Genomic DNA, 25,987 nt, shown 5'->3' with positions numbered 1-25,987 from the left:
AAATAGTCTCATACAAACAGGTCATTTTAATTATGACTCGTAGAAAAACAAGTTGAAGTAGAGTCCATTGTGCCCAGATTGAGGCATACAGTAGAACCTTTTTAACTGGTCATGTCACACTTGATTAATAAAATGTCATTCAAAAACACTTCCTGTACTTCTCTGGAATCTACCGCAGGTATGTAGACATTTGTTCCCAACAGTTGTTGGCATTTCATTCCTAGCTCTGTGTTCTTGAAGTGCCAGCAATAAAATGCAATAGAAGGTTTTGCAAAGATAATTAACTCACCTACATATCTGAAAAGATCCATCCATCCATTATCTGAACCCGCTTATCCTGATCAGGGTCGCAGGGGGGCTGGAGCCTATCCCAGCATACATTGGGCGAAAGGCAGGAATACACCCTGGACAGGTCGCCAGTCCATCACAGGGCACACACACCATTCACTCACACACTCATACCTACGGACAATTTAGACTCTCCAATCAGCCTAACGTGCATGTCTTTGGACTGTGGGAGGAAACCGGAGTACCCGGAGGAAACCCACGCAGACACGGGGAGAACATGCAAACTCCACACAGAGAGGCCCCGGCCGACGGGGATTCGAACCCAGGACCTCCTTGCTGTGAGGCGGCAGTGCTACCCACTGCACCATCCGTGCCGCCCTATCTGAAAAGATAACCTGCTGAATTCCTGATCGGTGATATTGACTGTGGTATTGAGTGAAAATATTTCTGTTTTTTTTGTGTGCCTTTGGCATCATTCCCCCACATAGTTTTGGAGCAAGGTGTGTAATGCGATAAACTGCCAATTGAAAAAGCCCAATAGAGGAAATGGTGTCAACCGTTCCCTACCCATTCTGCATTCATACCATATCTTTAATGAACAATCATATTTATCTCACACTAAAAACAGAACTGAATGCATTCTGTATTTTCTAGTTTGAAGATTATTTTAACAAAAAGCATCCAAAATTATTGTTAAATACAAAATCGGACAGTGACAGAGTTTCTGTTGTTTTGGCTCTGTACTCCAGCACATTGGATTTGGAAAAAGCATTAGGTTAAAAGTGCAGATGGTCAACTTTAAAGTCAGGGCATTTACATCCATATCAGTTGATTTGTGTTGGAATTACAGTCCTTTTTATACAACTGTAAACATGGCATTATCGTGGTAATGGATTCCGTCGAAAAGCCGATAATACCTGATTTATATTCTGCCAGCCGGCCGAAGTAGGTCAAGGTAGAGAATATAATTAATTTATTCTGCTGAAAATATGTAAGGTGTGGCCTCTCTTTGTGGTCCCCACATGTCCTCTGTATTAGTCACCACACCTTGCTGCGTTAGAGCTTTCTGTGAAAATAAACAATGGTGGATGGATGCTTGTCTCACACCAGATCCAAAATACCTTATCATAAATATTCATAAGTCACTATGGAGACAGGTTTTGACACAAGAACACTAGTAAATCATTTCCACAGACATACATACACTGTAGGTAATTAAAACAGGATTGATGGCTTTGTTGACGTGAAGCAAAGAACGTGTTTGTTAATGTTAATTTGGGATGGTAACACTTTACAATAAGGTACAATAACACTATCAATGAAAAGTGCTTATTTGGTTTCTTTTGAGTGGATGTCACTGTTGACAATAACTAAAACACAGCTTAAATGTGAGATATCATGACTCTGTCTGAGTAGTGCCAATAGTGTCCTATCTGTGATCCTCTGATAAGAACTGATAAGTTCTGCTTTTATAAAGATATCTCACAAATATGTGCAAACAATCACCTGTGTATTTCTTCCCATTGAATACAGTGGGTATATCCAAGAGCCTGGTCCTTTCCCACACCAATCAAAACTTATTTAAACAGCTGCTCTCTGTCTGAAGAATAGTTACCCCTGTCTGCTCCATTTTGTCTTTTTAGTCTGTTAAATCGAGTAAAGTAAACAATAGCAGGCATCATAATGGCTGCTCTATATTATACTCCTTGTTTTGCTTCTGTTGACAGATTTCATTGTTTTCCCCCTTCTCCTCTAAGACTGTAGCCTCACAGATCATAGACCTGAGCTTGCCAAGTCCAATCCGTAAGCTTTTCCCACAAGCCAGTTGTTGACATGGGGTCAGAGCTAGATATTGTCCTGTAGCTCATCAAAGTTGTTTCCTATTCAGCTGCTGCAATTCATGTCACAAACATATTATCCAAGTATGTGTATGTATAGACATATTACACAAGAAAGTATAACTTGTTTAAGCCAGTGCTCTGACTCGTGACTGTTTATTCAAGGGATTTCCTCCCATTTTTACATGTATACACATGGCATTTATGAACTTTTTTCCATAGCTGTCTGTAAGTTGAGTCCTTTCACATCACCGCTGTGGTGAAACAGAGGAACAGGCCTCACAATGGGCAACTCCCGAAAAACAGAGGAGAGAGACTATGCACTGCCTCTGGAATGTGTTCAATAAAGCTAAAGACTAAAGTGCTGCGGGTCCCCAGTGGACTCGAGGTCCTGCCTTTATGTGACCATCCATTTTTGGGACTGTACGGTCAACTTCATGTAGAGATGTTTGATGGAAAGTGGGGATTTTCAGATGATGAAGGCAGCATGTCATGTGGAGGCTTCCTCAGTAGTGTTTTAGGTGGGGTTGTGATGTGTTCATCATATAAAACCCACACAATCATCATGTGTGACTTCGAACAATGGGTAGTGTGGTTGTTGTAGTGTCTTCAAAGTCACATCTATGTCATTACCAGTGGTCTAATACGTGAGCCTTTTCTACTCCATATCCTTTGTATTACAGTCACTACTCATAACAAATGCTCACATTTTAGAAGCATTTTAAAATTATTACTAAAATTATTACTCTTAATGCCTATGCATCAATGAGATTTAAAGTATAGTGAAGTATAAAACAGTAATATATGAGGTTTTGTCCATAAAAAGGTATTGTACTGTAAATAATGAGGTATTTTACAGTTCAGTCTCTCTTGATTGTCCTTTGTTTGGTCTTCCTGTGGAAAAGTAACATGCCAATTTAATAGTGCGACATGTTTATTAATCAGCATTTTCCTATTAATCACCTAGGGGTGGTGTTATGCTTTAATGACTAAATAAAACAACTAAATAGCTAAATAATTCACATAAATTATAGAACATCTGACAAGACTGGCAAACTAATGCAGGATTTTAACAGAACTGACAATCCCTGATTCTTTAACAGGGTGGGGCTGTTTTTAAAGAAATGTTTCAAGTCACTTAATCCACTCCAAAAATTGTTGCTCCACTGGTCAAGCAAGGTCTGATGATAGAGTCTTCTGCTATGATGGGACACTTCCCCAAGAATGTGGAGGTTTTTCTCACCTTCCGAGGAACCTTTTTCACTGTACATACTGACGTTTATGAAAACACCTAACTATTGTCATCTTAGAATTCCCAAGGAATTCTTCTGACATCACCTAGCTGTGTTTTTGTTTCGCTTGACGTCATCAATCTATGAAGGAATGCACGGTGTATTCCACACAAAGACATGGATGTCCCATTTCTTTAGAACATCTTAATATCTTGTGTTGACTCTTTTTCATCATCTGGTATCATTTTAATGTGATGTATCTGAAAGAATATGGCCAGTTTGCTTACATGGTTTAGCATTTTTTAATAAATATGAGTAGTTAGGCAACAGAAACATGATTGATTGATGCTGATACAAAAGGTTTGCAAAGCACAATAACCTGCCTGGTATTATAAGAGCATAGCTCATTAGTATAATATTTTAAGAGACATTTGGCTGTGCTTTTCATTCCTACCCTGCTTGTTTAGATTTGCACTTTGTTCTCCCTGGTATTCAAACACAGTTGAGGTTGCTGCAATGGGTCGAGTGCAAAAACCTCCTTATCATATTTATTTTTCCCAGTTATATCTGCAAGGATTGGCAGGACTATGGAAAGATGCTGAGTGGGGGCGATTAAGAATCCAGAAAACTGTTTGTCAACTTAGCCAAAAGCGGCTAACATCAAAATTCAGAGTTACGCGACAGAGTAGGCACTCCTTTGGCAGCTACCAAATGCCATAGATGCCTTGAGGCTCGTAATAAGTGCTTCCTGAGATGGAATGGTTCAGTTGGCTTCCTAAGGACAGGGCTAAGTGGTTGACACCTGATTGCGGCACTGTGGGCGGAGCTGGTGGCTCACAGGTGGTTCCTCCAGGCCCACAGCAGACGGGCAGGGTACTAATTAGACCCATTAAGATGCTACACAGATGAGAGGCGAGTTGCCTGAGGATGACACACACACACAGCACTTAGAAACCATTAGAATTGGCATGCTTTTATTTTGGTTTCATAGACTGCTGTTGCACAATCTTTTGTTTAGGCCAGTCCCCAGATAGCAACAGACACTGTAGCTTTCTGTTAGCACGTGTTACGTCAGCTCTGATTTGGACTTCCCACGCAGCTTTGCTGCACATTTTTGCTTGCGGATTCACAGGTATTTTTGAATGGAAACAAGACCAGTTAAACCAGCCTAAGGAATCATCCGAGTAATTCATATGAAACGATGAATGTGCATGATGTACAGTTAAAGGGCCCAGGGTTCCCTGCAAAAACAAATTCACCTCAGATTATTTTACAGTAAGGGCACCATTTCAACTAATTCATAAATGTTTGGATGAATGGATTTTGTTTTCTCATTGAACCACTTCAGGTGGCCATAGACATTCCTGCAACGGGTTGTTAGCAGTTAATAAAACATCAAGAGCAGGTTCTTGTAGTTGTTTAAAAAAAACATTTTTTTGTTGAGTACTTCTCAGCAACATCTGCATTTTGGATCTCCTTCTTGATATCTATAAATCACACAGGCTTCAAAACCATCCAGCAAAGGTGGATTGACTTTGCAACCTCACCAAACCCATCCATCCATCCATCCATTATCTTAACCCGCTTATCCTGAACAGGGTCGCAGGGGGGCTGGAGCCTATCCCAGCATACATTGGGCGAAAGGCAGGAATACACCCTGGACAGGTCGCCAGTCCATCACAGGGCACACACACCATTCACTCACACACTCATACCTATGGGCAATTTAGACTCTCCAATCAGCCTAACCTGCATGTCTTTGGACTGTGGGAGGAAACCGGAGTACCCGGAGGAAACCCACGCAGACACGGGGAGAACATGCAAACTCCGCACAGAGAGGCCACGGCCGACGGGGATTCGAACCCAGGACCTCCTTGCTGTGAGGCGGCAGTGCTACCCACTGCACCATCCGTGCCGCCACCTCACCAAACCCTCACCCCAAAAATAGAAAGTTATTGAAGTCAAAATCTGGTCATCAATACTTAGGACCAGGGAATTTTCCAGTAGCATGTTTGTGTTTGTATGACAGGATTCAATATGATAATAGTAGATGACAAACTTGTTAGCGGCAGTTATTTCCCAATGACCTGTGACATTGTTACCATATTGGTTGAATAGAGGCATTCAGGATCAATGTTGCTATCATACACAGTTTAAAATGGCTCTGAGCACCCATTTGAGCTGTCATAAGACAATGCTTGATTTAAAAAGTTAACAGAACTGTATGAGATGAGTACCCTTTCAACACATTCAGTTAAAATGAACCTTTCCAGCATCAATGTGCTCATTACCTAAGTTTGCTGTGAGTGATAGACAAATTGGTCTCAAAAATAGCTCAAAGTCTTGGAATGGATCCACAGCTCTGCCTGCACAAGGGGAAATGGTAGTAGAAGTAAAATAACTGTACAAATTGGATTATTTATCTCACAAAGCAGGCAAACCACATAAAATAACAATTAAATACTGTTGCTTCGGCTCAGTCGCAGTGTCTCAGTTTAAATATTTCTTAATTTCTGTGTTACTGCAAAACTGGGTGGTACATAAAATTGTCACCTTGGGTCATGTGACATCATGTTTTATGCAAGGTGTGAATCAGTAAACTCTTAGACAGGGATCATCTTAAAATCCAATTGGTAGGATTAATGCCTGCTTAAAGTCTGCTTTTCCCTTTTCCCCAAACTAATTTTAAAGACATTAATAATTTAAGCCTGTTTGGGGTATATTCTGTGCCGTGATATTGACTCTAACTTTGGTTTTCCTGTAGTCAGCTCTGAAAGGATTTGGAAAGTACGGTCACATCTCAATCGTACAGTTTCTCAATTTTTTAAAAGTCTTGCACACCACAGACGAGAAAACTGGTAACCCAAAACTTTTTTTCTGTTTGCCTTACTAGCCACAAACTGCACTTGTGTGTTAAACTCAATTATTACCCAACATTGGGCAATATAACATTGTTATATATGAAACATTTGTATGTGGCTTTTCATTATTTATGTTTTTAAAAGCCAGCTATTTAAGACCAGTTTAAGTTTAAGTTTTTGATAATAGTTCCATATCCCTAACAACATTTAGGGATATTTTAGTTTAAGGCAGCTTAAGGACTGACAATATCCTGACCTTGCACACTATTTTCAGTTGTGCAAAACACAACATTGTGTCAAGTCAGATAATGCCTGGGAAGGTTATTATTAGAGACTTACAAGAAACTGCTTTCCCCCCATAAAATTTCCCACCGAGCAGAGAAGTGGACACAGTCAAATAAACAGGTTTCAGGATATCCTCAAATTGGTGAGAATTAGTGAATTGGGAATTTTCGGTTCCAGGATCTGTGAATGCAGAGGGTGTGGCCCCCTGAGAGGTCCGAGTGAGCCGGCGCTTTTTTGGAAAGGGCACCAGACCGGCAGTTAATCACAAGCCTCCTACTGTGGAGCGCGATGCAATCCGTACATGCAGCACCAGGGACGTGCAATATATACAAACTACTGAAAGCGCATCAGCTTCCCTATAGGAACACATCAACCTGCCTAGAAATAGGGGATTAGGTCATACCATGGAATTATATGCTTCATTGTGTGAGGGAATGTTGCACACGACACATCTCAGTCTTTGTACTTCCGAGAGTTATTTCTAGTTCTCCATAGAAAGAAGGTGCTACTATGTGACTTGTGCTAATTGCGCTCTGCTCCAGTGTCATTACCCCCACCCCCTCCTCAAACTCCTTTTGTCTCTCTCCTGTCATCCGCAGTGTTCATCTGCAGCTTCATGGTGGCAGCGCCCATCTTCGGTTACCTTGGCGACCGCTTCAACAGGAAGATCATCCTGAGCTGTGGTATATTCTTCTGGTCGGCTGTTACTCTCTCCAGCTCCTTCATTACCAAAGAGGTAAGGCCTGATTCCACACCTCTACTATAGCTGAACCCCTTCTCAAAAACTGGGACGATCTATACACTGCAAAAACACAAAAAATAATTAGACTTAAAATTGTATTTGATTCCTTTTTTGCTAAATAAAACAAAAAATACTGCCAATGAGGTGAGACAGTTTGAATCATTTCCATTTCAAGATTTACCAATAGGGTGAGAACATTTCACTTGACAAACAGTAAAACAAGCTAATATTTTCTGCTTGAGGGAAAAAATAAGATCTTGCACCATGCATCAACTATGGAATAAGTAGAGGGAGTTTGGTTGTACATGTTCCATGGGGTTCAATGTTATCAGTAGCTTTTTGTCAGATAAGCTACAATGCCAAACTACATCTCCTTTATACAATATATTATGTAGACTGAGACACAGATATCAATAAAGCTTATACATAAAGCTGAGTACTAAAACAAGCTAAATAAAACTGCTGCCCGGAGCCTGGTTGTTTGCTGACTGATTAAATGAGACGGTAGTTTAGTGTGACTTCCACTTGGGTTTAACAGCCGTCATGTTCTGAGTGCTCTCGTTCTCTCGGTCTATCTCTAAGCCCCAGCGAATGAAATTAAGCAGCCGCTGGTATTAAGCACAGCAGACAATCACTTAGTTCCATATTTAATATGTTGTGTGGTTGCTGCACCTTTGAGAACCAGCCCGGTCTTAACCACAAGTGCTCTGACGTGCTTTTGAGGTCAGCACATCCTCCGGTGAGTCCCATCAATTGCCACTGTGCAGCACGACACTCAGTGCTAATGGGGAAACAGAGCTCAAAATCCAGTAGCCCTTCTCCCCAGACACTCTGTGCCTGACTCAGCAACCCTAATGGGACAGCTGGGAACAGGAAATGCCCTCTGTAATCTCAAGGCTGTCACTTAATATGCTCAGATCTGGTGGATAAGAGGTTCCACAGTGCTTTACTCCTATATTTACCAAAACCTAAATGAAGTCCAGTTTAAGGACCATAGGGATTAAAGTAGGAAAGGGGATACGATAAAAAATATATATTGCTTGTTCACTCTGAAACTTATCAGACTGGTTTTACATTAGAAGGGGAATTGTTTTCAATTATGATATATGAAAAATATCCTCAGAAGAATACATTAATGAAATTAATATCTGTAACATATTGAGAGTAAGGTATGCACTGTCAGCTAAGAAAACAAAGCACTATACATTGAAGAGCAGACATAAAGGGGAGTAAAAAGACTGTATGTTATTATTTTGTGAGTTATTCAACAGACACGCTGAATAACTTTGTCTTAAAAAGGACAGAAATGACACTGACAAAATATTGCAGAATATCCTTGTCTAAGGATTTGGTCCAAAGTAAAGGCTAATCGCAGTCTGCGAAATGTCCTCACTCAAATGCAGGCCATGGCTTATTCCACAAAGCTGAAACTCATTATTCACTGCGGGTTCTCTGAAAGGTTGGTGTGACCATCGTTTCTGGGAAGGACATGGTGTGCATTTTGTTCCTCTGCTATGAAGATGACATTTCCGGGGAAAGAGTCAGGGGAAAAACTCTGGAGGGGGTGCTCTCCACTGAGCAGCAAATAACGGGGTGTCAGCACTTCCCATTTTGTAAAAAAATCAGGTGTAGTGTAGGTAGTTACAGTATGTGAACTAAATGGTTTGGAAAAATGCCCCAGTATATTTATCTACCTATCCTTGTAGAGCACATCAACACCAAGAAGAATTTAGTGGCTTTTTAGTCTCAAGGGAATGCATTGACAGTGCTATGACTACTAATTAAACTGCTATCCTATTAATACAGTGTCTGAGAACTGACAGTTCATTATAATAATGATTGTCACTTGCAGGGGACACTACTCTCTCCTACAATTTACAGGATGGTGCAGAGTGACGTAACATGGAGAATATGCCTCTCAGTACACTGCTATCATTCCACTAAAATGATGATAATAATATTAAACAATTATACAACACGGAACAGTGACTATTGTCCACCACCATGTTCTGATCTCTTGATGGAGAAGGGAAGGGACAGTAGTTGGAGTTTAAATAACTATGTTTTTAGAGGAAATATTAGTTGAGGCTTTAAGCTCATTCTAGCAGAAATCACATTCACATATCCAGTGCACAATTTGTGTTGTTTTGGCTCTGTACTGCAGCACAGTAGATTTTAAATTAAACAATGAATTGAGAGGTTAAGGTGCAGAATGTCAGGGTATTTACAGCTGATCCATGAAAAAATTAAATTTTTTATACAAACACACTTCACTGTATGGACTATATATACAGCTACACACACACAGACACACACATGCAGTGAAGTGCATCAATGAAATTGAAGGCTCATATCTAATATTGCTCCGCATTATTACATGAAGTATGAAACAATAATGCAAATTAGATTGAAGTAATTTCCCTACTTAATTAAAACAACAGCAAACAGCCTTGTGTTTTCATTTGTGGGAGAAAATCTTTTGCTGTAGCCTTTTTTCATTCATCCAAATCCCCTGCCTTGCTTTGTGAAGAACATAATGAAGCAAAAAGAAATTGCCTTGGAAACGAGGGATGGGGTTGCATGTATGAACTGTACCCACAGGATGAGGGGTCTATGTAATGTTCCTGTCAGCGTTAGCTACATGCAGTAAATCTATTATGGACAAAGATTATAAAGAAGTGGCTATTTTCAGCCATCTGACCACACAAAAATAATGTAAGTGTAATTTATCACCAAAGATGGGTTGGGTGATAGGAAACCCGAAAGCTACCAAATAACGTGTTTAAACATTGTGTGCCAATACTCAAAATGACCGCCAGTGTTTTTAATAAGATGATAATTTTTGTTTAGGACATTGTCAAATTATGTATATAAGGGTACACTCCAGTTATTGATTTCTCCATAAAGCTGCTGTAATTTGGCCTAGTGTTGGCGGTTGTAAATTGTACATCGAGATGTCATCAACCTGCCACTCTAAACCGTAATTAATCCAGTTAGTCCCAGCTGACTACCCACTCCTAGGCATCCCCCCTCCCCTTTGACCTCTGCCCCCTGCCCATAAGCACAATAGCCAGGCACTAATGTCTCCTCAGGCTTCTGGCAGGGAGAAACCAAGCAAAAAAAAGAAAGTCATATTGGCTTGCGTCAAACAAACAAAACAAAACATAGGATGACCCTGCTTCAGTCGCTGCGAATTCCCATCACCGTTCCATTCCAATCCCGCAGGAATTACGCAATGCAACAATACGTTAGTGAGCCGTTGGGTAGGAAGGACGGGCTATTAATGGAAGGTAGCACTGCCCCCTGGGTATTCCCTCCTTTCGCTGTGCTGACACTCCGCACTGTACGTCTTTTTCTTTTTCTATTTTCATCCATCGCTCCTCCTTTTTTTGTTGAGGATCAGCATTTCAGATGCAGTACGGCGCTGAGTACTACGCTTTTGCTATTTTTTTATAGATTTATTTTCATTTGCCACACACAAGACTCCGCCATGTACCTTCCACTAGCTTCAGCTGTTCCCTCTGAGATATGAGGGAAAGCATAGGGCAAATATATGAAGATGACTTCACATTCAACTCTATATACCAACTGTTAACTCAATATTTTGGGAAAGGTGAAAGAGGTAGGTCAAATTTGGTTTCCTTTCCCGCATTAAAACCAAAAGGATGTCAAAGGTCAGCGGCCACATTTTGACCATGTCATATTTCATATGTACCACAATTTCTCTCATGTCCCTTGCGTCCTCCACTAACTGGCACCGCCCGAAAAGATTCTGGGGTTGTAAAGCATTCAAGCAGTTCAATGTCACCTGCCTTGATGTTATGTTCTTGACTCTTTTTCACGTATATTATCTTTGGTAGCTGGCTCCAAAATCATGATTTAAATTGGCTAGATTCGTGAACTTGTGATGGTTTCTAATAAGCATTCAGGACAACTCAAGGGTAAAAATTGATTATACTTAGAGCGGAGAGAACTTGCTAGCACGTTAAGAGTGTGACAGCCTTCTCACAGCATGAAAAACAAGCTGAATTCCTCTGTTTCTCTATTTGTTTGTGAGGTATGTGATTGACCTTAACCCTGATCACATTCTTCTCCCTTCACAGTATTACTGGCTGTTTGTCCTGTCGAGGGGTCTGGTTGGCATCGGGGAGTCAAGCTACTCCTCCATCTCTCCCACCATCATTGGCGACCTATTCACCAACAACACACGCACCATGATGCTCTCTGTCTTCTACTTTGCTATTCCCCTGGGCAGGTGAGGACAGTCCACTGCACAAAGCAAGCATGAACAAAGCCAGAATAAGTCAGGCACTGTATTTTCAGATACGGTTATTCAAAAAGATTTTCTCCACATCCATTTTGCTGATGTAACACACCCCATGGTTTGGTATGACCAGTTGCTGACCAGGCGAGTGGGATATAAACTGGTAAAACTATGAAAAAGGCTTCCTGTTGGAGGATTGGAAATCATTTTGTGGAAGTCGGCAAAATAGAGGTTAAGATATATAAGGAATAAAGCTCTTTAGATTGAGGATTTTGGTTAATTCTGAGAAATATTGAGTGAAAGAATGAGAGGCAAAATGATGCAGGGAAAACAAGGAGAGTCAAATGGCACTTGAGACGGAGATAAGGAGAGTCTCTTCTCAGACACCTTTTCACAACAAAAAGGTCAGACACTCCTGCCCTGCAGGGTTTAGAATATCCAATTGCGATACTACCTCTTTCTATTTATTACAATTCCAATGAACCCCCCATACACCAGCGATAGACTGGATAATATAAAGACACATTACTGGAAAGGTCACGGTATATGAGAAGTTAAGCTGTTTTTGGAATTCAGTGGGAGGGTTTATTCAAGAGGAAGAGAAATGGGGAAAGAAACACAGCACAAACAAAGCTGGGTGAGAAAAAATGTATGGGACTGTCATGGCTTCGGTTTCTTTGTTTTTATTTACCATGGAAATCCCCCAAGGTGCTTTGCTGCACAATGAGTTCGGCTATGTCAGGTTGTTTTTATCCTTTGCAGCGATGAGAGGTAAGGCAGAAGTGGAGAGGCAAAATCAGATGGTAAATGACCAAACACTGGTCTACAGCTCTGCAGTTTCAGTCCATAGTGCTGGCTTTGCTCTCCAAGTCCAAATTGTCACACAGTGCAACGCTGCACAAAAATGGCTTTTTTTGTAGTTCATGTATTTCACTAAGAAACGTCAAAGAAAGATACATTTATTTATTTTCAAATAGGTATATTTGTGCTATAGCTGGAATTCAATTAGTATAGAGAATAAAACCTGTGGCAAGTTTCTCTTTTTTGGAAAGCCATTATCAGAGCCCAATAACAGAATTGATGGCTGACTGAATACAGTCAGAGACAGACAGGAAAGAAAAAAACAGGCCTCAAAGGAGCTCTGGAATGCTGAGGCAAAGTGTTTAGCTTCAATAAAGCATTTGCCAAAGAAACAATAGGAGCTGAGTGACTGGGCCCTCTACACTTCACCCAAACATCCTCTCCACTTCCCTGATTGTTTATCTTGATTGAGTTGTTGTGACCGTTTCCAGGAAGTGACCTCAGGAATCAGACAGAGTGCGCAGGAAATGGGTCCCCTGAAAAAAAGGTTTCCCCAGCTAATAAACACACCCTGTCAAGCCAGTCTCTTACCTCCTGGGCAAGAGCAGCAGTATTTTTGAGATGTCTGCGGTGCTGGTGTCCGACATTCCAAATAGACATAGGATGTTATCTCATAAAGTTGTTCATTCATCACTCCTTGGAAATACAATGTGTCCAGGACTCTTTTTTTCCATTATTTGTGAAAAACAACAATGCAGAGTGCATTAGTCCATTTATGCAATCAACGAGGAGTAGGCAACAGGAGCTCTCAAGACATTGTGAATACACACTTGTATAATAGCATATTGTAAGGCCTCTAGTTATATAACTTTGTTTCAGTCTATGGCTTCATCTCTAATTATGGTCAGCAGTGCCTGCGAAGACAAACTCCTGTCGTGACAGGAGGCCGCAAATTGTTTGGAACACAGGAAACGACAAGGACTGGGAATGTGGTGAAACACCCAACATTTATCTGATCACGACATCAGTGAGCTGTCTGCCCTCCGCACTGTGACTCATATACTGTACTGTGATGCAGCAGTGTAGGTGCTAACCACTTGCTGATTGCATTGCAGTTGATCATGCCTCCAGGTATGAAGGAAGCTGTTTACTCTGGGCCTAATGGAAAAGCCCAGTTGCAGTTATGATGGTGAAATGAAAACATGCTTTTAGAGGACACCTGCCTAAGCCAGATGAAAGGTGTCCCTCTTGTTTTGGTCACATTTCACCGACAGAATCCTAATAATTGTGTTCTCATAGCCATGTGGTGTCCATTATTAATTTAAGAAAATAAATGGACCAATCAGAGAACAGCAATGAGAGACAGCCATTCATGTTTGTCTTCACCTCTTCTGTTCACCGTTGATCTAATTATCCCAGTGCATGTCACTATAACCATTTTAGCTTCTAAACATCTATAATTTACAATCTTTCCAGATATTCCAGCACAACCTTTTGTAGAACTGAAGAAATTGGATGAAATCTTATTTCTTATAGCCACTTGCCATCAAAAATCCCATTATGTTGAATAAAAAAATTTAGTTAATTGGAGCAGAGAAGATAATTTATTTTAGTTTTCGGTTGTTAAGCTTTGACTACCCCAAATGCGTCATCTTGACAATAATGAAAATGCATTTTGTGTCACCTAACCTCTAAAGCATTCCCCATCTGTCTCTCAAAGAAGCACAACCCACAAATTACAGCAAGAATAAGTTCCACATTTTGAGCCTCCACAAGTCATATAAATAGAGGGCCAGAGGTGTGACCAGTTGAATGATATGGTGTAAATATATTGTCTGGAGGAGTAATTACAACAGAGGATGTTTTTTAGTTACCTCCCACCAAACGGCCTGGAAGAGGTAATCCTCGAGCTGGCATGTCTTCAGAGAGCCAGGCCATTGTTGCTTTGATCAGTGACTGTGTCATATCCCTTCCACATTAAGAGACTGTTTTGGTAATTAAGCCTCTTATCGGATCGTAAGTGGAACTCGAGGTCACTGATCCAACGGTATCATCTTTTGTAATCGAGGCAGGGACCAGCCCTGCGTGATTCCTAAATGCTAGATTTCTTGGGGTTTTCAACACCCAAATATAACAACTAAGCAGTGTTAGGTACGTATCTAATGGGAATAGCTATCGAGACTTATAATGCTGGTCATATTCACATGGTGTACGTGGCCAAAGGCTGCTTTTGAGGTCAAACATTGCATTGACATTCAGGTGAAAAGATTGGCTTCAGCAAGTGGAATTCCACACAGAGTGCTGATTCAAAAAGTAAATATAGTGCTGAATTATCTCAAAAAAGAGAAGAATCAGATGGATCACTATTTCACCAACTTTTGATAGGTGTTGGCCTACAATAAATGGCGAAATAGTGATCAGTCTGATTTTTTATTATTGGATGTGCTATCTTCTCTTTTTTGAGATAACTGAGCACTGTAAAGACTCTCAGGTATTTGTGCTGCCAACAGAAATTCACATCGGGCACGATTGAGATGAAGGCACCAGGCGGTTCATTTGAGGGCATATTATGCTATCTGGGAACTCAATCAAAGTCATCAAATCTATGAACATTAGACTCTCGGTGTGACTGCCTCTTCTGTGCAAGAATCAGAGTTGGCTTAGGGTGCCCCCCCCCCCATTTCAGTCAAATCCCTGCTAAAAAAAGAAACAACTCAAGCTAGGTTTTGAAACAGCTGGTAGCTGGTTGACCAGTTCAGACCAGATCCACGCATAGCATGGTTTGACCAGCTCAAGAAGCTATGTTTTAAAACAGCTGGTAGCTTGTACTTTCAAGATGTCTGTAGCTGGATTTTACAGCAGGGATGATAGTGCTTCACTGCAGGCCTGGGAATGTTGACATTCTGCTGTTTTCTCTTGCAGTGGTCTGGGCTATATCTTGGGCTCCAGTGCAAAAGACGCAGCAGGAGACTGGCACTGGGCTCTGAGGGTAAGAGATCTCACCTGCTGCCAACGCCGCCCACTCTTACCTTATTCACCGCATCCTTCCGGAAAGATCCATGCCCAAAGGGGATATCCACTGACTGCCTTTCCAAGGGACACATGCTAAAACAGGAGGGCTACCAACCTGACGCAGCAGAAGGCTGGCAGCCGAGCCAGGGATGGTGTAGCTGAGAGAGGAGTGTGCATGTCTGTGGTGTTATATTGGCTTCTGGCTCTCCATCCATTCCTAAAACCACAGAGATTTCTCTCCAGTCACACACGTCCTGTTGTTTAAAAGGCACCACTTTCTTTTATGCTCATTTTTAAATACTTGATATGTCCAATCAAACGCTTTTTCTTTTTCACTTGGCCAATAAATCTGATTCTGATTCTTTTGATTATACTACAAAGCAAAAGTGTTTGATTGGACATTTAGCTGGCATGAAGTGTACTTGGTTTGAATATACAATGAAACACCTTTTCTGGGTTACAGTGTCTAATGATCAGGGAAATACCCTTGGTGCAATCTAAAGCTAAATAGCTCATTTTGAAATACTGCAAAGAAGAGGTGAAAGATTAGTAATACTAATTAGAACAATGCCGCCTCACAGCAAGGAGGTCTTGGGTTCGAATCCCCGTCGGCCGGGGCCTCTCGATGCGGAGTTTGCATGTTCTCCCCTTGTTCGCATGGGTTTCCTCCGGGTACTCCGGTTTCCTCCCACAGTCCAAAGACATGCATGTTAGGCTGATTGGAGAGTCTAAATTGCCCATAGGTATGAGTGTGTGAGTGAATGGTGTGTGTGCCCTGCGATGGACTGGCTACCTGTCCAGGGTGTATTCCTGCCTTTCGCCCAATGTATGCTGGGATAGGCTCCAGCCCCCCTGCGACCCTGTTCAGGATAAGCAGGTTAAGATAATGGATGGATGGATGGAATTCAAACAATTAGTAAACTAGTACCTGCCTGCCTGGTAAACAACACACATTAATTCATACTTCCTTAATATAACCAGAGGAGATTGGATATCAACTTCAATGAAACAGTGAGTTCTTACCGTAGCGCAGCAGATGATCTGTGTAAAGCTCTGCAAGTGAAAGTTTGCCAAGCACAAAGACACCCTTGTTCAAAATACTTGGCCATACACATTAGATGGAGATGCCCAGAAGTACTATACAGAATACAAAAGCTCCTAGCAACAGTGGCGTGATAAACTTGAAAAAATGATCTTACTCTGATATTCTGGTCAAGAGGTTAAAAATAATGTCACGTAGGCATCATGTTGGCATAAGCCCTTAAATAGACGGAATACTGCTAATAGATGGAATATTTCAATAAAATACACGATGAAGATATTGCAACATGACACAATATAGGTATAAACAAATGAAAACTTTTGCCAAATATATTGCTAAATATTTGAAAAAATATTGTAAAATTATATATAAATGTATACAATTTAAAATATTCTATTTAAAATATTTGCAATAGAATATTCCAGATTATTCCTTTTCTGTAATGGAGGGAATTTGTCCATCCAGAAATTTTACAAGTGTAGCAAAAAATATTAAAAGCATCGTACATCATGCCTCTGCTCATTACCTGTTGTGCTTTTAGTTGTGTAATCAGTGGAAACGGGATGTACATTTTTCACTGAATTTCGAAACAACTCTGAGCCATATTGTTTTGGAGTGTGCATACCTACCCATTAATAAAACAATTACCATTCAAGGAGAGGGTGATTTAATCACACTGGCCACTTTCTTAAAAGGAAAATAAACACATGAAAAGGTTTTGCCAGTGATATCCTGCTTTTAGGAAAAAACACTTTGTTCTGCTTTCCGTCTGTTTTCTGTGCCTGGATTGTGGCTGGCTTTCCTTCTCAAAAACTTTGTGGGGGGTAAGGGGGGGGGGGTCACGGAGGAGGACCGGGAGTTGGGCGCTAGACTGCCCTTCCATTCGGTATCTCGCCTGCACAGGCCAGAGAGGAAAGGACCTCACAGACCTGCGGCTTGACCTCCCCACCTTTTAATCACGGCAAGGAATGTATTTACCTGCCAATGGGAAAGGCTTACAGTGACTTACGAGGCCTTTCTTCTCGTCTTGCTGAACGATCTGGCACACGAGACGGGACAGGGGGAGACTCATCCATAATCGTTTCAGCTCTGACCTTTTGCCGCCTACAGTGCGCGTTTGGCCAAGGATGCAATGTCGAGCGCGGCCCTCAAGCTCCGTCAAAGCGCAGGGCGGCCAGCAGATTGACAGGCAGCAAAACAGGATGCGGGGCATCACTATTACAGAAAATATCCCTTTTAATGAGCTGCAGCCGCGCCCTGTCCGGTTGGCAGGCTCCGGGGGTCACCATGGCGCGAAAAGACAAGGTTGCGGGGCGCTTGCGGATTGGTTCTGGCGGGTGAAATTGGTTTTGCTCCGTCGAGCGGAGTGCGTCTCCCGGCGCTCCCCCGTGTGTAATCCGCGGCGCCGACAGCAGCCCTCTCTGTGCTGCTCACACTGCAGGCCGAATCGTAAAGGGTAATAAAGGAGATAATGCGGCATTGAGAGAGGGAGAGCGAGAGAGAGAGAGAGAGAGAGAGAGAGAGAGGGGCGGCTTTCGCATGGAGCTCACTCTATCGATTTCTAGGTCATTTCAGCCGCACAGCTGAACCCCTGCACAACGTGAGATGGGGACCGAGATGGCTGCTTCAACATATCAGCCTGCATGGTTGCCAAACATTTAAAAATGCGCCTATGATTTTGCAAAGGGGAGCTCCCAAAATCCTCCCTGGCTTTCCCCTATAGTCACATCTATAGGGGAAGACAACACACAATCCCCTCAGTTGCAGTGAGCTAGTCATGTACGAGGATTCACATATTGTGACAAAAGCTTCAGTACCGGCGCAATGTGTCCTTTTGATGATGTCACTGCTGATGTAACCTGCAGGTATGGTCTGAGTACAGTTTCTGAGACGATCTTTTTGCTTTTTTGCAGGTGTCCCCAGTTTTGGGGATGACAGCAGGGACCCTGATCCTGCTCTTCGTGCCCGAACCCAAACGGGGCACCGCAGACCAGCTGGGAGGCCGGCTGAGGGCTCGCACGCCTTGGATCTGTGACATGAAAGCACTGGTCAAAAAGTAAGAGCCGCCAGTCTAACCACCGCATTCCTCTCTACACGATGTGCATATATCGCATGTTGCAATTCTTCCATTTCCCTTTGCCTAATTGTGTAGTTCCTGCCATTTTCTTGTGGAATTGCCCATCATGAGATGCCCATAGGGGTAACCTGTAGGCTATAGCCTAGTGGTTAAGCTGATTGACTGGGTCCCACGAAGGTTGGTGGTTCAAACCCCAGTGTCACAATAATATCCGTGCAGCTGTTGGGCCCTTGAGCACGGCCCTTAACCCCACATTGCTCCAGTGGGGGATTGGCCCCTGCTTGGTCTAGTCTTTGGATAAAAGCATCAGCTAAGTTGTTGTGTGGAACAGGATGATTTCTGTGACCTGAGGAGGAATGAAAGCATGCTGGTTTCTCTCTCTCTGACAGCCGAAGTTACGTGTTCTCATCCCTGGCCTCCTCTGCGGTCTCCTTCGCCACTGGAGCTTTCGGCATGTGGATCCCACAGTACCTCCATAGGGCCCAGGTGGTACAGAAGACAGTGGTGCCCTGTACCAATGAGCCCTGCAGTAGCAAAGACAGGTGAGCAGTTCACTCACACCTTCATCATGTACGAAAAATGTATATTCATGAGAAGGGCTTTGAACGTCAAGTGCTGTACATGGGAAACATTCAGCATTGGGCACTTTTCACTTTTCACTCTCAGAAACAAGTGAAAAGTGCCTAAAAAGGTAAAAATGCTTGTGGCTGGGGTTGTTCCCTATAGGTACATAAGATTGTAGCCCTAGCCATCAATATATAATGAATGTGTACCTTTTTTTGCTTGGAAAACGTACTCATTTGTACCTAAAGAGAACATTACAGTACTTTTTTACTATTTCTGAGAGTGTACTGTATACTATTGTTTATTTTAAACAGCAGGCTTTATTTATTATTTTATGAATATATTTTAACATTTTTGTTTTTTTGTGATCTTTTTTGTGCCATTGTAGTTGTGTCAAGTGTCTTTCTTGGCATGAATAAACCTGTCTGCAAACAAATTTCTCTTGATGGGACAAATAAAGTTTGATATGGCCTTTTGAAAGTACTGAATTCTTTGTTCCTCCACCAGCTTGATTTTCGGGGCTATCACCTGCGTGACGGGGCTCTTGGGAGTGGTGATTGGCGCGGCCGCTACCCGTCTGTGTCGTCAGAAGACTGAGAGGGCGGACCCCCTGGTGTGCGCCGTCAGCATGCTGGGCTCGGCCATCTTCATCTGCCTCATCTTCGTCGTGGCCAAGAAGAGCATTGTGGGAGCATATGTGAGTGTCAGACAAACGTTTACAGCACTGTTGTAGAAACCTGACCTGGGTTATCGTTTTGGATTCAAATACCTTTCTTTTTTTTTTTTAAGATATTTTTTAGGCCTTTTTCAGCGTTTATTGGACAGTATAGTATAGAGAGACAGGAAGAATGGGAGCGAGAGAGAGGGGAAGACATGCAACAAATTGTCAGACGGTCGGATTCAAACCACCGACGTCGCGGCTCACAATGAGCATGCGGTCAGTGCTCTGCAGGCTGCGCCACCGAGACACCCAGATTCAAATACCTTTCTATACTTCAGAGCTTGTCTGCTGTATTGGAACCCATGAAATACCCTCAGAAAGTGCAAACCCCATCTTCTGGATCTCTTGGTTGCTCAATTGCACCAGGCAAGATCAATATATGTAAAATCAAACACGTAACTTGAATACAAAACAATTACATGTTTGACCCAGGTCTGGTAGGAACCTCAAAAAACCTCTGCATTTCTCTAATTCACTGGGAATGTTCGCCCACTATTGAGCTGTGACCTGCTGTGACACATTCAGGACTGCAAGGTTTTTTTTGTCTTGAATAATGATTGATAGTCCCTAATCGTGTTCTTGCTGGTGTGCGTAAATAAAGCTCAGGGTGTAGGCTTGTTTGTAATCAGTCAGAAAGGTGGACGAAGCCAAGAGGCGCATTGTTTCCTTGTTTAATTACCTCAAAATTCAGGAAGGGTGTATTTCATTTGCCACTTTAAACAATGTGTTTTGTTTAAAGTGGACCCACTCTTACAGTTATATCAAGGAAATACCATACCCATAGATTATGAACAATGGAGTCTAAAGTCTTATCCTCCTAAGAACTTAGCAATGCCAGTGTAACCAGGTTACTGAGAAATAAGTAGTCGGATCACCCCTGCTTCTGTTTGCCCTAGAGGCTGCTCTCAATCGCAACCTGCTCTTCACTAGCATTTGTTTATTTTAAAAGAGGACATCATGCAAGCCATTTTATGCGATGCAAGTACTTAGCGTGTTAAGAGAAGGATATACGTTGAGCTACACCTGGCTGCTCAGCTGCAATACTGGCCCCCTGTTTTGGGTCGGGCTGAGACAGGCACCCTCTCCTCAGGAGGATATGTGCGTTCAGCCTGGCTGCTCCACTGCTTCGGCTCACTGCAGGAGCTGAAGACAGGTCACCTCCAGCCAAGCCCTGTGTCAGCTTCCAGGTGGTAACAATTCAGTCAGTTCAGACAAGCCACCGGAGATTTGTTCTGGGAAAATCATATAGCACTGCTTCCCATTTGCTGGTGAAAGCTTGAGCCGTGGCTGCCCAATGCGTGTGTCAATCCAAAATATTTACCATATTACCAGATTAATCCAGAATTACTGAATAGTCTCAGTATACGCATATGTTCCTGTATACATTGACCCATTTCATTCTGTGCTTGGCCTGCCAACAATTCCCCTTTGGCATTCAATGAGACCTACAGACAGTTTAACAAGTGTGACAGGATATCGAAATGCACCATGGCGTTCAGGCGGGTGCGGAACAGCTGCCACGCCGCGACGGAGCGTACAGGGCTGGCAGCCGATCAGTGCTCAGTGTTTCCCGAGGGCCGGCCGTCACGGTGCGCGAATGGCGGCCCAGACACTGCTGAAACGGTATCCGTCAATGTCTGTCCGGCACGAGGGGTCATTCCCAAGGCAGCCGACGGGAAAGCAGCAGACGCCGCAAAAGTCCAAAGTCACAGAGAATTCACAGGATTCCAGCACGACTGTATCGTCGCAGATCCATTACACGGATGCTAGTGTCACCTGCTCCCGTTGACAGCTGGCCCTGTCATGTCAGGCCAGCCCAGACCACGCACTTGTAAAAGACAGGTCTTAGGCTATGAAGTTTGCATGTAACATTCAGTAATTTTACTCCAATGCAATTGGGCACGTCCTGAAATATGAAAAGACAAATCCTTTAAATGCTATTCTTTCCCATGGATCAATGACAGCATGTGGCAGACAGCAATGAGTCAAAAATATAATTTACAAGCACAAATATGCTTAGAAATATCACAGCACGGGGTGTCTCGGTGGCGCAGCCTGCAGAGCACTGACTGCATGCTCATTGTGAGCCGTGACGTCAACAGTTCGAATCCGACCGTCTGACAATTTGTTGCATGTCTTTCCCTCTCTCTCGCCCCCCATTCTTCCTGTCTCTATATACTGTCCAATAAAGCTAAAAAATATCTTTAAAAAAAAGAAATATAACAGCACAAATGTGAAATTTCAGACTTAAAAAAACATGGATACAAAGAAAGGGTTTGATGTGGCCTAGGAACAATGCTTTCATGGAAAGCTCATACAGTATGACTTAACCTCCAACCTCCATCATTATAAGATTGAATCTTTCAGACAGTGAAATATTCTTCAATGGTTAGCGCTGAATTTGACATCCTCATATTATACAACCACAGCTGTTTCATCTTTCCATCTTGAATAGTAATGAAGCATGGCGCATGCGTCTGCTAATGTAGGTTCAGGAATCCACAGGACAAAACCTCCCATTGTGATATGTGCTGCAAATTTTGTGTACTGTATGCTGTTGGCAAAGATACTTACAATCATGACTCAACAGCAGGAGAATGTAAGCCAAATACCAAATAGTAAGGCTTTTGTGTGGGTACTAATATCCTGTCTCTTCCCGTCTCCTCACAGTTCTGCATTTTCATAGGAGAGACCCTGCTCTTTTTAAACTGGGCCATTACAGCGGACATTTTAATGGTAAGGACTGCAACATATACTTATCCACTAAGAGGTTGGAAAATTGTTCATCTTTCTGGACGGTTCTCAAAAACCGAGCAATCGTGAAAGTCTTGTGCACAATGATGTTGGGGAGTACAATTACTCCCCAGACAGAGCTAAATTCAAACACCACCCATGGAAAAATAGGATTCCCTTTTCAAAATAAAAGCTTTTTTTATGACATCTTCGCATGACCTCACTTGAGCACTCAAAGTCAAACATAGCTGTAGCATGAATAGACAGACTCACCCTTATTCTACCCATAAACACATCGCCAGTGTCCTATGAGAAAGACGGTAACAGAAACTCAAGCATTCACTGCTGGGTTCAAAATAGTACAATTAGTTATTTAATAGGACCTGACAGTATTACAGGATTGTGATGATGAGGGGTACTATGAATGCATAATTGAAGAGTCCTGGAGGGTTTTTTTTATTGATTAATGGGCCTCCACCTCCCCTAATGAATCCTTCACCTCCCCTATTTCTCTCTTTGCAGCATGTAGTCATCCCAACAAGAAGAGCCACTGCCGTCGCCTTTCAGAGCTTCACCACTCATATCTTGGGGGATGCTGGGAGCCCTTACCTGATTGGTCTGGTAAGACAATGCTGCTACCTCCTATTACTATGCCATAGAGTTTATTTTCAGGAGTAAATCATTTCCCTGACTTTCTTTTTAAATAAGCCTTTATGTGTTACGGTTACAATATCAAACCAAGCAGAAAGACTTCAGGTTGGTTAGGAGGGAGGACATTGAAGATCAGGGACATTGCTGGTAACTGTGAGGAATACAAATAACGTTGTGGAACTCTGGGACCAAGGTTGAGGTGATTTCACAGCATTGAAATGGTGTGCTTTCAAACAGAACATCTTTAAGTGTATTTACTCATGTAGCAAGCTCTCAGAATGGAAAAACACACTGTTAAAAAACCTGAGCTGCCATTTTGCCTTTCCCCACTCCATCCTGCCAGCGCCCTTCCAGTAACCAGTGTCCCCGGAGGCTGCGTCATTGCTATTAGGCACTGTGCTAAAGAATGGCACTAACTGGCACAAACAAGGTTGAGCATTCCTCAAGTGTTCCCCCAGGCCTCCTAAATGTCCTGTCACGAACATCAGACAATAGCCGGAGCGACATCACACAGTGCCACGGAAAATGAACCGCATGCCACTCGACATTCCTGCCGTTCCTGGCTAAAAACGTTGTACCTTTCCAAGTTAACCAGTAACTCCTGAAATTCCTTACAGTACCCCCCACAGAGGTCTCACTTCAGAACGAGCCCTGGAATCGCATTGTGATTGATCACCTGCGATGACTGACCAGTAAATTCACAGGGGGGTAAGGGTAGGCCGGTCCACTGACTGAATACGCAGTTAAAACAGTTTCTTATCGGCGTGTTACGCAATAAAATGATTGACATTGTGGCAAGGTTTCTGCTCCTAATGCCTAACATGTGGTTTGGGGTATGCTGAGATTAATTCCAGCAGCAGCCTTGCTTCTCTCAGGTGAATGAGGTTGGTAGTTACGTGAGGTGAAACAGTATTTCAGCATGTAGGCAGATCCCGTTGAGCATTTTAAGCAAAATAAAAACGAGTCTCTGATCTACAGACAAGAAGCCTGCAGAGTTTCTGCACTTGGCAGAGGTGTAAAGTCCTGGGGTCAGAAAGTAAAAGTCTATTTTTTCCACCCATTAACTCAGCCAGCTGATTTCACTAATTCGTTCTACCACTTGGCACAAGAGTTGTACTAATTAGCAAATCCAGGTGATTGGAACAAAATAGGTGCGATATCTTCACAAGCCATGAAATGGTGGGAATCCTGGCACAATAATTGATCACACTGGCATTTCAAGTGTGGAAAACTACCATGACAGAAAAGAACAGAAAAATGTCAAGTCAAGCCATTTAATGGTGGCTGCTGTCTGTTCTAGGCGCACATCAGCTTGGCTTGGCTGTTCATCTGCATGTCACAAAAACATTAACATCAGTGAAGTTAGTGTAATGGCCCTATGGCAGGGATCAGCATCTCATGGTCTTCAAGGGCTTAGAACTTCTGCATTTCCAAATCCCTTTACCTGGAAGATGAATACAGTCTGGCCAATCAGTAGCACTAGTTAACCGGGACAACAGAAAACCAAGGCTGGATTTAGATTTGAAGATCGTGATCATGAGTTCATGCCGCACCATTGTATTTTACTTTCATTTCACCGTACCCAGATGGAGGGCCTCCCTGCAGAAAAGAACTGCTCAAGCTTGGTTTAGAAACAGCTGGTAGCTGGTTGACCAGTTCATACCAGCTCCATACTCAACATGGTTTGACCAGCTGAAGCTATGTTTAGAAACAGCAAACTGGTCATAGCAGGATTTTACACCATGGATATGCCATTGTACACCCAGCTGAGTGGTTTCCATGGAAATTGACACAGCATCCGTAGAATCAGAAGCGGTATAGGTAAACGCATCTGGTGTTTGGTGGTGTGACGCACGGGATGGGCCCACATCTCGGCCTGTCACATTGGCAGAGCCAGGGAGAAATGCGTCAGAGATGAGCTCGCCATACGCGCGGGAGATTTCGCGGGGTGGTGAGAACTCTGGCTGCCAATGCCAGAGAGAGAGAGAGAGAGAGAGAGAGAGAGAGAGAGAGAGAGAGAGAGAGAGAGAGAGAGAGAGAGAGAGAGAGAGAGAGAGAGAGAGAGAGAGAGAGAGAGAGAGAGAGAGAGAGAGAGAGAGAGAGAGAGAGAGAGAGAGAGAGAGAGAGAGAGAGAGAGAGAGAGAGGAATAGTGTAATAGTTCCTTTACACTGTTTAGTTATGTACAGTTCTGTACATTACATTAGTTATTTACAGTTGCTTTATGGCCTTGTTAGGTATATGACTGTATGGATCTTCTCGTGGCTACACTGGGACTTGAACCACCAACCTTCCGGGTCCCAGTCATATACCTAAGCCACTATAGGCTACAGGCTGCGCGTAGTATTGTAGTCATGTATACATTACAATACAAATATTCAACTCACTTTCTGGTTGGGTATCTTACCAAAGGATGCAACAGCAGGGTTGTATTAGGAATTTTAACTTGCAACTACCCAGTTCTCTTCACCACTACATCATAATGTGCATGTCAGTGGCATTGAATTGGACTAGCATATCTCTCTTTTGTGGGCACAGTAGCTGGGGTGCTAATGTGGCTGCACTTCTTTTAAAGTGATAACCACAGTGAGAGTTTAAAGAACCTTTTCAGACCTCTCAGCTTTAAAATATCACAATTAACTTTTTCTTTCACTGTATGTGAACAAAGCATTCATGGTGTTTCTCACATGGAAAAATGTGTTGTGTTAAATCTGGTACACTCTGATAGAATACTGTATGTCTTGTCCTCTTATAGAATAATATGCATTTACATATAGAATTATACTACGCATTCATGATACCGTATTATATGTATGTGTAAAATAAAGGCCTGTAGAACCCAGTCTTGCAGCCAAAAAAGGTTTTTAAATCAAGTCAA

General features: G+C 42.5%; 1 protein-coding gene across 2 annotated transcripts in view; it reads left to right on the top strand.

The window, feature by feature from the left end:
• spns2 (SPNS lysolipid transporter 2, sphingosine-1-phosphate) overlaps nucleotides 1-25,987 on the top strand; it is a 75,398-nt gene that overhangs the window by 38,622 nt on the left and 10,789 nt on the right. For both annotated transcript variants that reach the window (XM_061249782.1, XM_061249783.1), the window contains exons 4-11: nucleotides 7,104-7,240; nucleotides 11,350-11,501; nucleotides 15,234-15,300; nucleotides 18,279-18,421; nucleotides 18,832-18,984; nucleotides 19,514-19,703; nucleotides 22,398-22,463; nucleotides 22,983-23,081. In XM_061249782.1, coding sequence (XP_061105766.1) covers nucleotides 7,104-7,240; nucleotides 11,350-11,501; nucleotides 15,234-15,300; nucleotides 18,279-18,421; nucleotides 18,832-18,984; nucleotides 19,514-19,703; nucleotides 22,398-22,463; nucleotides 22,983-23,081 — 1,007 coding nt within the window. The remainder of the gene's footprint in view (nucleotides 1-7,103; nucleotides 7,241-11,349; nucleotides 11,502-15,233; nucleotides 15,301-18,278; nucleotides 18,422-18,831; nucleotides 18,985-19,513; nucleotides 19,704-22,397; nucleotides 22,464-22,982; nucleotides 23,082-25,987) is intronic.

The sequence above is a fragment of the Conger conger genome, chromosome 7 (genome assembly GCF_963514075.1).
Source record: "Conger conger chromosome 7, fConCon1.1, whole genome shotgun sequence".
Classification (NCBI taxonomy): Eukaryota; Metazoa; Chordata; class Actinopteri; order Anguilliformes; family Congridae; genus Conger; species Conger conger.
The sequence above is the reverse complement of the archived record's forward strand: the minus strand, read 5'-3'. Positions and strand labels throughout refer to the sequence as shown.